Source organism: Nannospalax galili, unplaced genomic scaffold (assembly GCF_000622305.1).
Source record: "Nannospalax galili isolate Female #2095 unplaced genomic scaffold, S.galili_v1.0 scaffold1200, whole genome shotgun sequence".
Lineage (NCBI taxonomy): Eukaryota > Metazoa > Chordata > Mammalia > Rodentia > Spalacidae > Nannospalax > Nannospalax galili.
This window is the reverse complement of record NW_008347131.1, coordinates 70,140-84,270: the sequence shown is the minus strand read 5'-3', so window position 1 is coordinate 84,270 and position 14,131 is coordinate 70,140. Positions and strand designations below refer to the sequence as shown.

Here is a 14,131-nt window from a genome sequence, read left to right as displayed (position 1 = left end):
GAGAGAGGGGAGAGAGAATGAGAGAAAGAAAAACAAAAAGAAAAAGAAAAAAAGGAAGGGGAAAAAAACCCAAACTGATTTAGCTCCTTATTGAGATTAAAATTCTGCGAACTGAAGGTTAAAATGAGACCAACTAATCATAACTCTACTTCTAGAAAGTATAGAATTATGAGTAGACAGCTCTTGCAGAGGACCTGGGTTCGATTCCCAGCACCCACATGGCGGCTAACAACCATTCATAACTCCAGTTCCAGGGAATCCAATGCCTTCTTCTGACCTCCTCTGGCACTGCACAACACAGGTGCATGTACATGCATGTAGGCAATACACACATATACATAAAATAAAAATAACAAAATATTTTTAAAAAACCACCAGGAAGCTGGGTGTGGTGGTGCACACCTTTAATCCCAGCACTCAGGAGGCAGAGGCAGGAGGATCTCTGTGAGTTAAAGGCCATCCTGGTCTACATAGTGAGTTCCAGGCCAGCTGGGGCTACAGGGAGACCCTGTCTCAAACAAACAAAAAAAACCCCACGAAGAATTCCATAGTCATTGATACAGCTTGGCTGATGTAGCAAGTCTTCCAAATAATTTTTTCATCAGAATTGATAGTACAGGTTGTTCTGGCATGATAATTTTTGAACAGAAGGAGTGACACAGGTAAAAATAATTTCTAAATTCAGGAAAATATAGCATTCAAATTTCATTTCAAATTCTCTGTTTATCATGGGAACAATAAGTCAAAGTTGGTGTGATGGTTTATTCTGATTTTATTGCAAGAAGAAATGTGTAGAATCTTCGTGAAGCATATCTTTGGTGCTTCCAGAGAGGGTTAATGAGTGGAGAAGAACTGCCCTGAAAGTGTGTGGAACCATCCCAATCAATGGGCTGGAGTATTAGAGTAATAAAAAGGAGAAAAAAGAGGCTGGAGAGATGGCACAATGGCTAAGAGCACTTGCTGCAGAATCATGAGGACCAAATCTTGGATCTCAGCACCCATGTAACAAGCTGGGCTTTCCAAGAATGTAAATTCACTCTGAGGGATTCAACAGCCTCTTCTGGACTCCAACTGGGCACAGGTGTATATACACACACACACACACATACACTCACACACCCAAATCAACCAAACAACAAATTATGGCATTTAAGGACTGGTGAGGTGGCCCAGTAAGTTAAGGCAGTGGCCACCAAATCTTACAACCTGAGTTCAATCCTCAGGACCCACATGGTGGAGAGAAGAGTACTGCAAGTTGTCCTCTAACTTCTAGACAAGTGCTGTGGCACATGCACATTCATGCCCCCCATAAATAAATTTAGTAAAATAAAGTTAAAAGGGTGGATGGGGTTAGAGTCAGATGCAGAGGTACATACCTTTTAATTCAAGACCTTTGTGAGTTTGAGGCTAAATTGGTTTACATAGTAAGTTTCAGGCCAGGGAGGGCTACAAAATGAGACCCTGTCTTAAAAAATAAAACAAACAGCCAGGTGTGGTGGCCCACGCCTTTAATCCCAGCACTCAGGAGGCAGAGGCAGGCAGATCTCTGTGAGTGGCCAGCCTGGTCTCCATAGCGAATCCAGGTCAGCTAGGGCTACAAGGAGACCCTGTCTCAAAAAAAAATAAATAAAACAAACAAAATAGTGAGTGGGCCTGGAGATATGGCTCAACAGTTAAGAGCACTTGAGGACCTGGGTTCAGTTCCCAAAACCTGCATGGCAGCTAACAACTATCTGTAAATCCAGTTGCAAAGGATCCAATGCACTCTTCTGGCCTCTGTGGGCACAGCACACACATGGTACACTTATATACATGCAGGCAATATACTCATACACATAAAACAAATCTTAAAAAAATACTTTTAAAGCTGGGCGTGGTGGTACATGCCTTTAATCCCAGCACTTGGGAGGCAGAGGCAGGCAGATCTTTGTGAGTTTGAGGCCAGCCTGGTCTACATAGTGAGTTCCAGGACAGCTGGGGCTACAAGGAGACCCTGTCTCAAAAAGACAAAAAAAAAAATTTAAGTGAAAACAGGGAGTAGTGGCTCACATATATAGCACTCAGGAGGCTGAGGCAGGAGGATTGCTGTATGTTTTGGGCCAACCTGGGCAACACAGTGCATCCTAGCACAGGCTAAAAAGTAGGGCTTTATCTCAAAAACAAAAACTCCAACCAGAAAAATTTCCCTTTCTCTGCTTCCTGATTCTCCCTAGTGTGAGCCTGTAGGCTCCTCCCACCATGATGGACTATATACCCTGAACTATGATGCACATTTCCTCCCTTTAGATAATTCTGGTCAAATATTTGGTCACAGTAACAAGAAAAGTAGCTATTACACTGAGCATTTTAGTGGCAGCTGAAGCTTACTGAAAGATGCCCAGAGACTGCCCATTCCAGCTCACAGTCTTTATTCCCATCCAAGGGAGCATACTGTGCCAATAACCTGGCATAACAGTTTGACATTTCAACAAACAGCCTTGCAAACTTTTTTTTGAACAAGTAGCTGCAGAAAATTGGAAGCTACTTTTTCATTACACCCCCAATACCACCCCCATACTTCACAGTTTGGTTTACAACAGACAGAAGCATCCCTTAAAATGGGCAAGCTGCAAGCTGTTATACTACATTTCCAAAGAGGGCTCTCTAAAGGGAGAAGCATGAAGTTATTTCTAGCTGTTCCCAGTTCAACAGAATGGACATATTACCTTGAGGGCAAAAAATTTAATGAATTTGTCCAGGTCCTTTCTGTCCTGGGAATTGAGATCAGTTTCCATTGCCTATAGGAACCTACAACAGAAAAAAAGCAGAGAAATGATGACATATGTGACTAATCCCTTTAAAAACAGATCAGATTGTTACATCAAAGCACACAGAAGGTAGCCTACTAGCTATATAATGGAAGTAGGAGGGAAGAAACTTCCTGCAGCTAAAGATACCAAAGGAAAAATATTAAAATAAATTCCATACAAAGAGCCATATCTAGGAACCCAAGAAATATATGAGGTCACTTTAAGTCATTCTGAAATTTTATGTATGTGTGTATCTATGTACAATGTGTGTGCCACAGGGTGCATGTCAGGGTCAAAAGACAATCTTGGGTGCTGGTCCCCACCTTTCACCCTGTTCCAGACTGGCTGTCATTTGCTGCTGTGTATGTCAGGCTAGCCAGCATGTGAGCTTCTGGAGAGTCTCCTGCCTCCACCTCCCATCCCACCACAGGAGCCCTGCAATGACAGAGCCACTGCCACACTAGGCTTTCTGTAAGTTCTGGGGATTCAAGCTCAGCACTTTACTCAAGGAACCATCTCCCTAGGCAGATTCTGAAACTTTGAACTTCACTAGTGTTTTTTGTTGTTGTTGTTTTTTGAGGGGGTCTTTCTGAGACAGGGTCTCCCTGTAGCCCTAGCTGTCCTGGAATTCACTATGTAGGCCAGGCTGGCTTTGAACTCACAGAGATCCGCCTGCCTCTGCCTCCTGAGTGCTGGGATTAAAGTCGTGTACCACCACGCCCAGCCACTAGTTTTTTTTTTTTGTTGTTGTTGTTTTTCTTTAAGTCTTTTTGACAGGGTCTCCCTGTAGCCTCTGCTGGCCTGGAACTTACTATGTAGACCAGGCTGGCCTTGAACTCAAAGAGATCCACCTGCCTCTGCTGGGATTACAGGTATGTACCACCACGCCTGGCCCACTTATCTAGTTTTTACATTTTATTTATTATTTTATGTGTATGAGTACTGCTTGCCACATAAGTGCACTCATGTCATACAACATCCTCAGAGGTCAGAAGCGGGCATCAGATTCCCTGGGACTGAAGTTAGGACAGTTGTTAGCCACCATGTGGATACTGGGAATCAAACCTGGGTGCTCTCCAAAAGCAGGCAGTTCTCTTAACCACTGATTTATCTTTCAAGCCCCTAACTTATTTAGTTTTATTGAGACACTTAAAAACTTTGCTAAAACAAAACACATTAATCTACAGTACTTCAAATGCCACCAATCACCAGGTATGGTGGTGCACACCTTTAATCCCAGCACTCAGGAGGCAGAGGCCAGCCTGGTCTACATAGTGAGTGTACTATATTCCAGCACTGAGGGTATGGCGGGACAGGAAGGAAGTCCTTGAACAGCCTTTTTTTTTGTCTTTTTGAAGAAGGGTCTCCCTGTAGCCCCAGCTGTCCTGGAGCTCACTATGTAGACCAGGCTGGCCTTGAATTTACAGGGATCCGCCTGCCTCTGCCTCCCAAGTGCTGGGACTACAGGTATGTGCCACCACGCCCTGTTTTGTTTTGTTTTTTTTGTCTTTTTGAGACAGGGTCTCCCTGTAGCCCCAGCTGTCATGGAACTCATTATGTAGACCAGGCTGGCCTCGAACTCACAAAGATCCACCTGCCTCTGCCTCCCAAGTGCTGGAATTAAAGGCATGTACCACCATGCCCAGCCAATTTCACTGAGGGACCCTGGGGTAGGAACTCAGGGTAGGAACCTGGAGGCAGAAGCTGAAACACAGGCCATGGAGGAATGCTTCTTACTGGCTTGTTCCTTGGCCTGTGCTCAGTCTCTCTCTCTCTCTCTCTCTCTCTCTCTCTCTCTCTCTCTCTCTCTCTCTCTCTCGACTTTTTGAGACAGGGTCTCCCTGTAGCCCCAGCTAGCCTGGAACTCACTATGTAGACCTAGCAACTGGTTTTGAACTCACAGAGATCCACCTGCCTCTGCTTCCCAAGTGCTGGGATTAAAGGTGTGTGCCACCACATCCAGTCTTTCTTTTTAAAGAAAAAAAAATTATATTTTTTACTATATGAGTGTATCGCCTGCATGTATGTACGTGCACCTGTGTCCTACAAAGCCCTCAGAGGTCAGAAGAGGATGTCAGATAAATCTGGAACTGTAGTTACAGATAGTTGTTAGCTGCCATGTGAATTCTGGGAATCTAACCCAGGTCCTCTGAAAGAGCAGCAGTTCGGTCTGCTTTTTATTGGTCTTTTTTGAGACAGGGTCTCCCAATAGCCCCAGCTGGCCTTGAACTCATAGAGATCCCCCTGCCTCTGCTGGGATTAAAAGCATGTGCCACCATACCCGGCCTGTCTGCTTTTTTATATGATATGCGACCACTTGCCCAGAGGTGGTACCACCCATGGTGGGCTGGGTCCTCCCACATCACTCAACAATCAAGAAAATGCCCCAGAGACATGGTCACGGGCCAATCCAATGGCAGAAATTCCTCAATTGAGATACCCTCTACTCAGGTGTGTCAAGTTGACAACTAAAGCAATCTAGCACATTAAGGATCCAGATCAGTTCTGAGAAACTGACAAGTTGAAAAGCTCTTTCTCCAGAAAAAATGCACACATACGGAACACTTAAAAATATAATTTCAAGGGAGTTAATAGATTTCACAAAGCGAATTACTGCCCGCTTTCCCGCCTCCATCCAAGAGTAAACTGGTTTAAAGTTCACTGATTGTAGGCTGGGTGTGGTGGCATACATCTTTAATCCTAGCACTCCTGAGGCAGAGGCAGGCGGATCACTGTGAGTTCAAGGCCAGCCTGGTCTACACAGTGAGTTCCAGGGCAGGTGGGGCTACAGGAAGTCCTGGTCTACACAGTGAGTTCCAGGGCAGGTGGGGCTACAGGAAGTCCCAGTCTCAAAAACCAAAAACAAACAAAAGTCTATTACAAAGTCAGTCCAATTCCTATCAAAATACCAATGACAACCAATTTATCACAGAAAGAAAAACCCTAAAATTTGTATAAAATCAGAAAAGACTCCCCAAGAGCCAAAGCAATCTTGACCAAATAGAATAAAACCTGAGGCATCACACAACCTGACTCAAACACAGAAAACGACAGTGAGCAAACCAGCAGGGTGCTGACATAAAAGCAGACACAGATCAAAGGGATAGCAGAGACACATCCAGAAACACATTCACACATTTTCAGTCAACTGACTTTTCACAAAGGTGACAAAAAATACACAATAGGAAAAGAACAATCTCTTCAATAAACACTGTTGGGAAAATTGTACATCCACATCCAGGAGACTTCATCCAGAAGCTTATGTCTTACTATTTAAAAGCCTTTAAAAACGAACTATATGTTTAAGACTGAAACTATGGGCTGGGCGTGGTGGCACATGCCTTTAATCCCAACATTCAGGAGGCAAAGGCAGGTAGATCTCTGAGTTCAAGGCCAGCCTGGTCCACATAGTGAGTTCCAGGACAGCTGGGACTACAGGGAGACCCAGTCTCAAAAAGACCAAAAAAACCCAAAAAACAAAAAACAAACAAACAAACAAAGACCTGAAACTATAAAAGTGCTCAAAGAAACAGAAAAGATCCATGACATCCATCTTGGCAATGATATTTTTGGATATGACTTCAAAAACATGGGGCTGGGAATGAAGCTACAGATCTGTTCTTTGGTGTCTGTCTGCTTTTTTCAGCCTTTTTCTATCTATAAAACTACTCTTTTGCTCAGCTTATCAGAACATTTGTTTTATAGCATGAAGTGCTGTCCAATTCTAGGATCTAAAATAAAACCAATTTTGGAACTGTAAATGGTTGTCATGCGACAGCCTAACACCCTGAGGTCCCAAACAATACATAAGTGGATGGGAGGGTCCCTAACACCCTGAGGTCCCAAAACAATACATAAGTGGATGGGAGCTAAGAACTGCACCACAGGGTTACACTGACCTGATTTTTTGCACTCAAGCAGAGACTTATATATATTCTTGCCACAAGAACTACCAGTCCATACATTATGTTTCTTGTGGCTTTCTGTACAACTGGCAGCATTATTGAGCCCCAAAAGGTACTGGCCTACCATGGGGAAGAGGCTATCCTCCCAGGCAGCAGTATCTGCTGTTTCCTTAGACCCCCAGTTCCTCCTTTACAATGTAAATGAATGTCAGTTTTACCTTTTGGTTTTGAGTGGCTTAAGGAATACACAGGGAAATTTGGTGTAAACATTAAAAAAGGAGATTCAGATGGCTGAAAAGATGGCTCATTGGCAAGCGTGAAAACCTGGGTTCAAATATCAAATAGCTTTACTCATGTAAAGCTGGGTGCACATCTGTAACTCCAGTGCTCCTACAGCAAGATGAGGCAGAATAAGAGATCTCTGGAAACCAAAGGGCCAGACAGCCTGGCATATGCAGTATTAAACAAGAGACGCTGTCTCAAACAAGGTGGAAGTTGAGCACTTACACCTCTGTTGTCTTCTGACCTCAGACCTGCATCCTCCGCCCTACACATGCACAATAAAGAGATCCACAAGTGAGCTCTTTTTTCTGTCACTTGTTATTACTGTAGTCAGTCATTAAATATTGCTATGAAAAACCTGTTTGTTGCAGCCTTGTTTTTACAGGTGTCACAGTAATGCAGCTTTTATTTCCTATCTGGGAGACCATCACTTGGTTAGTTACTTTACTTTCAAGCTTAGGCAGTAAACCTCACACAGACCACTGAAAGACTAATTATAGTAAAGTACTATCAACAGTGTTCTAATGCTCTAGAATTTTTGGCAAACTCCGGGGATGCACATGCTTAGGAAACTAGCTCTATTAGTTCAGCCAAGGTTTTGAGGGCAAGTTCAGTTATAAGGGAGAGTTAATATAACATAATTAGTGAGAAAATGACTGCCAAATGGCGAAAAAGAAGTTCAAGTAATGAACATGCTGCCTTTTCTAAAATGAGGGCAGTTTGCAAAACAAAATATTATCGGATGGTTAATGGATATCATCCCACATATTCTTTATTTTTTATTTTTGTCTTTTTGAGACAGGGTCTCCCTGTAGCCCCAGCTGTCCTGGAACTCACTATGTAGACCAGGCTGGCCTCGAACTCGCAGAGCTCCACCTGCCTCAGCCTCCCAAGTGCTGGGATTAAAGGCGTGCATCACCACACCTGGCCACCCCATATATTCTTGACTGTAACAGGGGCCCTTCCTTTTGATAGGAGAGGCTACATGCTGAGCAAGGGCTTGGGCATCCTGGCTATGCGTATTCTTTTGGCCCAGGTCTTAAATGTCCTTTGCAACTCTGAGTTACAGAAGATGAAGCTCTAAGGATGAGCCCCTCTTACCTCCTCAAGACTGTTGGACCTTGAATATTCTGATTCCTTCCTACCAATTCCCATCTCTTGTCCTTGTCTATGGCAGTACCACCTTGAATGCACTGGATTCCAATTTCCCTCTCTTGAATGTTGGCCTTTGGCCCAGCAGCACAAACATTTAATTCTAGAAATATTAACACAAGGGCAAATGGGCTGGAATTCTGCTACAAAAGGTCTAAAGAAAGCTGGATGTGGTGGCACATACCTGTAATTAGAACACTGGGAGGCTGAGGCAGGAGGGTCTGGGGTTCTAGGCCAGCCTGGGCTGTGTAGTAAGATCATCCAAACAAACAAACAAAAACTAAAACAGATACCACCAGTTTATAGAGTCTTTTTACCTTACACTGTATAGATTTAACTCTTTCATTTCTGTAGACTATGCAAACTAGTTTACCATCTGTGTTTCAAAGCCACTATGACCAACACATTTTAATTTCCAAAATGAATACAAAGAGAGAGACTCCCTTTGATATGAGTTTTAAGACAATATATCAGCTGTTGAGAACTATGTCAAAGCTATAGGGTTTTAGGTTACCACTTAGTTTAGATCAAGGCTTTTTAACTTTGGAGCACTCTTGCTTCTCATTCGCACTGCAATTTTCCTGTAAGCTTTGCAAATCTGAGGTATTTGCACCTTCTTAGTATAATTTTTTTTTTTTTTGCCCTAGGGACATAACCTAATTAATATGTATCATAATTCCAGATATTTACAAAAACTTTTATATGGTTCTCATTCACAAATATTTGATTAAATTTATCAAGTGTTACCTTTTCTAAAGTGGCTTAATTAGCTGGGCATGGTGGCACACACCTTTAATCCCGGCAACTGGGAGGCAGAAGCAGAGGCAGAGACAGAGAGATCTCTGCAACTGAAGCCAGCCTGGTCTGCACAGCAAGTTCCAGGCCAGCCAGGGATACAGAGCTTAATCAGGTAAAAATATATATACACATGATGTCAAGTATGGTGTGGATGCCTATAACGCAGCACTCAGGAGGATAAGGCAAGAAGATAATGAATTTGTGTCTGGGCCATATACAAAGACCCTGTCTGAAAACCAGCCAACCCAACAGCAAAGCCACCATAGGATGTACTGTCATAAAGCTCCCATCATTGCTATCTTTCATCTACATCTACTACCACTGCCTTGGTGGGCAAGTACATTACCATTGGGCTGTGTCCCTCTCCTTGACTAGCTGCTTGTAGCTTTCTTGTCTGAGACGTACTCTCATTTAATTAAGATCTTTGTCTAAAACTTAAGACAAGTAACAAGTAATAACAAATTATTGGATGTTAAGTAGTAATATCAATTTAGCAACATTCTTTCCATATCACTTTCACAAATAGAAATTCATAACAAGTAATAATTTAAGGTTTCCAAAGTGTTAGAGAACATGCAGACTTGCAGCATACTAAATGCTGAAAAATGTAATTCTCCCATTGTATTAATGGTTATAAACATTATCAAGATCCAAGTGCCACACACAAGATTCTACAATAAGACTTAAATGAAAATGGCAATAATAAACTAAAGGGACAGACTACATGCTGGGACACCACCCCTGGCCCCTGAAATGTTCATTTTAATTAAAAACGAAATGATAAGAGTTCTACCTAAATAGGCAGATAAACTTTTTTTTGGTTTTTTTTTTTTTTTGGTTTTTTTGAGACAGGGTCTCCCTGTAGCCCCAGCTGTCCTGGAACTATGTAGACCAGACTGGCCTTGAACTCACAGAGATCCACCTGCCTCTGCCTCCCGAGTGCTGGGATTTAAGGCGTGTGCCACCACAACTGGCTGCAGATAAACTTTTTAACCAAACTAGGTATTAGCGTAGATACCTACAACCCAGCACTATGAAGGCTGAGGCTGGGGCTATGAGTATAAGACCAGTTTGGGTTATGAAGCAAGACCCCATCTGAAGAAAACAAAACAGATCTGGGGAAATGCAGTTAGAATGCTTGCCTACCATGCATGAGGCTTTGCATCCAACCTCTCAGAACAAAAGAAAGAGGAAAGAAAATTCCAGAAATAACTGGAATGTTTTTTATTTGAGGGCTTTAGACTCTTCCTTTGTTTGGTTGGTTTTCCTGGTTTGGTTTTTAGTATTAGAGACTGAACCCAGGGCCTACTACTGAACTAGTCTACCAGCCAACAATTCATAATTTAAAATTGCACACCATAGAGTATAGCATGATGACCTATCATACACTCCTAGTTCATCCTGTCTTAGAAAGCACCCCTTGGTCTAGGGCATCCATGCCAACTAAACATGAGGTCATTTAGTAGCCATCTGGGTTGTCTGATAGACTCATGGTTTTGTAGTGCTTATGTGCAGATATGTCTTATTTTACTTAATGATTCCAAAGCACAGAGCAGTAACTCTAGACTCTAAACTAAAAACCACAAAGTGCTATCTTTAAGTGAAAAGGTAAAAGTTTTCAACTTAGTAAGGAAAGAGTGCAGTGAACTGGGCATGGTAGCACATGCATTTAGTCCTGGGCAGGCAGAGCTCTGTGTGACTGAAGCTAGCCTGGTTTACATAGCCAGTTCCAGGCCAACTGGGGCTACAGGGAAATTCTGTCTCAAACAAGAGTCTGCAGAATGTGACACCATCTGCGGTTTCAGACACCACTGGGGATCTCAGAATATAATGCCCTCAGATAAGGGGGAGGTAGCCTAAAAATGAAGCCCAAAGACATAGAGAACAAGACATAACAAATGAGAGCTGTCAACAAAATATTGGAGAATTAGAAGTAAATAGCCTGGCATAATGGTTGTTTGTATCTGTTCCTTCCTAAAACACAATTAAAATGATAGGGGAGGCACCAGCATAGTGGAACACACTAGTAATGCGAGCACTCAAGAGGCAGAGCCAGGAGGATACCAAAAAAAAAAAAAAAAAAAAAATAGGGGTGTGGGGAGGCAGCTCAGCTGGTAAAGTGCTTGATGCGCAAGCAGAAGGATCTTGCATCCCAGCACTGGGGAAGTAGAGATAAGGGATACCTATGGCCGGGTTCAGTGAAGAGACCCTGTCTCAAAAACTAAGATGTAATGTGGTTAAGACACCAGATGTTGACCTCCAGCCTCTTATGCATGCGTGCACACATAAAACATACAAAATCATGACAGTGAGGAGCGTTAAAAGCAGAAGCACACGTGGACAAGGAAGGAATAACAGCATCAAAGTTCTAGAAGACAGAAAGTAGAAAGAATGGCTGACTGAAAGCAGAGTCCAAGAGGACCCAGGGCAAAGAAAGGATTATACGGATAATCTCCCTGTAACAGATAGGCGAAAACTCTATAAAAAGAAACAAGTAGACCCATACCTCCTACCCTGATCCCACTCTGGTCAGAACTGCTCTTTTTAGTGCTATTTAGAAGACTGGCCATGAGCTTTTTGGAAACACTAAATCAGAAGGATAACACTCAACCTTGGTCATCAAAGCATTCATATATTAAGCCGTAGGACACCTTCACCTGGTCCTATTCTCACATGGAAAACTCTGCAACAAGCCAAGCTGGAGGTTTTCTTTGTGTGACTACTAGACATCCTTGGCTGCCCCCTTTAAGCTTGAGTATAACACACCAAAAAACAGAAGTTCTAGGTATGAGTGGTGCTAGGACACCACTGGGTCTGACAGCAGGGTCATCAGGACCAAGATACGTATTTTTTTTATTTTTTTGATTTATTTATTTTATTTTTTTGGTCTTTTTGAGACAGGGTCTCCCTGCAGCCCCAGCTGTCCTGGAACTATGTAGACCAGGCTGGCCTTGAACTCACAGAGATCCACCTGCTTCTGCCTCAGAAGTGCTGCGACTAAAGGCGTAGCCACCACGCCTGGCTGATTTATTTTTATGTGTGGGAGTGTTTTTGTCTGCATGTAAGTGTACGTGTGCATGCAACGCTTGCAGAGATAAGAGGGTGCTGGATCTCCTGGACCTGGAGTTATTGACTGTTGTTAGTCACCATGTTGGTCCTAGGAACCGAAGCCAGGTCCTCTGCAAGGGCAGTCAGTGCTCTTAACCACTGAGTCATCACTCTAGCCCTCCAAGCTACATATTTTTTCAACTGGGACAAATTGGGCTGGAGATGTAGCTCAATGGTAGTGTACTTTCCTGGCATGCTTGAAGTTCTGGGTCATCCCTGGGCTACATAAGGAGTTTGAAACCAGACTGCATTACTAAAGACCCTGTCTCAAAATTTTTTTGAAAAAAAGGGCTGGTGAGATGGCTCAACAGGTAAAGACATTTGCTACCAAACTTTATAACCTGAGTTTGATTCCCAGGAACCACAAAGTAGAAAAGATCTGACTCCCAAAAGTTGTTCTTTGACCTTTGGACATGCACTGTTGCACATACATGCCCATGTGCACTTACACAATAACAAAACAAAATGCAAATGTAGGGGCTGAAAGGATGGCTTAGCAGCAAAAAGCACTGGCTGCTCCTGCAAAGGATCTAGATTCAGTTCCCAGGACAGACATGGCAGACTGTAATTCCAATTTCAGGGGATTCCACACCCCCTTCTGCCCTCCTTGAGCATTGCATGCACGTGGTGCACTTGCATACATGGTAGACAAAACACTTATATATAGTTAAAACAAAACATGGTGGTGTCTGCCTTTAGTCTGAGCACTTGAAAGGCAGAGGTGGATCTCTCTGAGTTGAGGCCAGCCTGGTCTACATAGCAAGTTCCAGGCCATCGGGGGCTACAAGAAGACTGTCTCAAAAAAAAAAAAAAAAAAAAGGTTTCAGAGGCCAAGAGTGTAACCCCAGGACTTGGGAGGTGGAGGCTGGGCTGCTGTGAGTTCCAGGTCAGCTTGGGTTAGAATGAGGCTCTGTCTAAAAAAGAAAAAAAAAAAAAAAAAAAACAACATCAAGAGCTAAAAGTAACAAGATAATATGAAAGCAATTATTATCTGAGATAAGACCAGAAAAGCCAAGAGGCCTTCTGATTGTTTGTGAACTAAGATTAAAAGTATAAAAGAGACTAAGAAAGCAACTCAAATCAGAAGACAGCATGGGCTGGCTTCCTTCTTCTTCCTGCACTTGCTTGAAAATGTGAGCTCTCAGCTTTCTGCTTTGTCTGCCTCCTGCCATTGCCTCCCCTGTCATTATGGACTCTACTTTGGGAAACATAAACTAAAATAAACTCTTCCTTCTATAATTTGCCTTGGTCGTGGTGTTTTAACACAGCAATAGAAAAGTAACTAATACAGAAATTGGTACCAACAGTGGGGTACTGCTGTGATGGACCTAACCATTTGGGTTTGGGAGGATTGTGGAAGTTCTTGGAACTTTGAGCCAGGCTTGTAAAGAAATAAGTACACAGTGCACTGAGGAGGTGCATGCTGTAATCTCAGGCTTTCAATTCTGAGGAAAAGGTGCAGAGTCAACTTGGGAAAACTACAGAGGAATATTGGAATGGAAGGGAACCTTGACATGTTTCTGAACTGGAGAGACAGGGCTGATGTAGAAAGCTGAAGTAGGGATGGGCGTGGTGGCGCCCGCCTCTAATCCCAGCACTTGGGATGCAGAGGCAGGCGGATCTCTGTGAGTTCAAGGCCAGCCTGGTCTCTATAGCAAATCCTGGCCAGCTGTGGCTACAGGGAGATCCTGTCTCAAAAAGACCAAAAAGAAAAGAAAAAAAAAAGAAAGCTGAAGTAGTAGTTGAAGCCAGGCAGGCATGGTAGAGCACAACTGTGATCCTAGCACAGAAGCAGATGATCAGCATTTGAAGCAAGCCTGGGCTACATGAGACCTTGTCTCAACAAACTCCTGTCCACCCCTGCCCCCCCCAAAAAAACCCAGTAAGTTGAATTTGTTTTGTTCTAAGACAGGGACTCACCAATTAACTTAAGCTGGCCTTTAACTTTAGATCCTCTTGCTTCCATCTCCCAAGTGCTGGATTTTATTGACTGATTATGCTACAGATGGACCCAGGACCTTGTACAGGCTAGGCAAGCACACTACCTCTAAACTAGCCCCTTGAATCAGTTTTTCATACTCTTCTTCAAAATTGTTA

General features: G+C 43.1%; 1 protein-coding gene across 8 annotated transcripts in view; it reads right to left on the bottom strand.

Moving 5' to 3' along the window:
- The window catches only part of Atg13 (autophagy related 13), a 42,543-nt gene that overhangs the window by 20,503 nt on the left and 7,909 nt on the right, over positions 1-14,131 (bottom strand). For all 8 annotated transcript variants that reach the window (XM_029568555.1, XM_008843544.3, XM_029568556.1 and 5 more), the window contains one exon: positions 2,706-2,787. In XM_029568555.1, coding sequence (XP_029424415.1) covers positions 2,706-2,774 — 69 coding nt within the window. In that variant the 5' untranslated portion in view covers positions 2,775-2,787. The remainder of the gene's footprint in view (positions 1-2,705; positions 2,788-14,131) is intronic.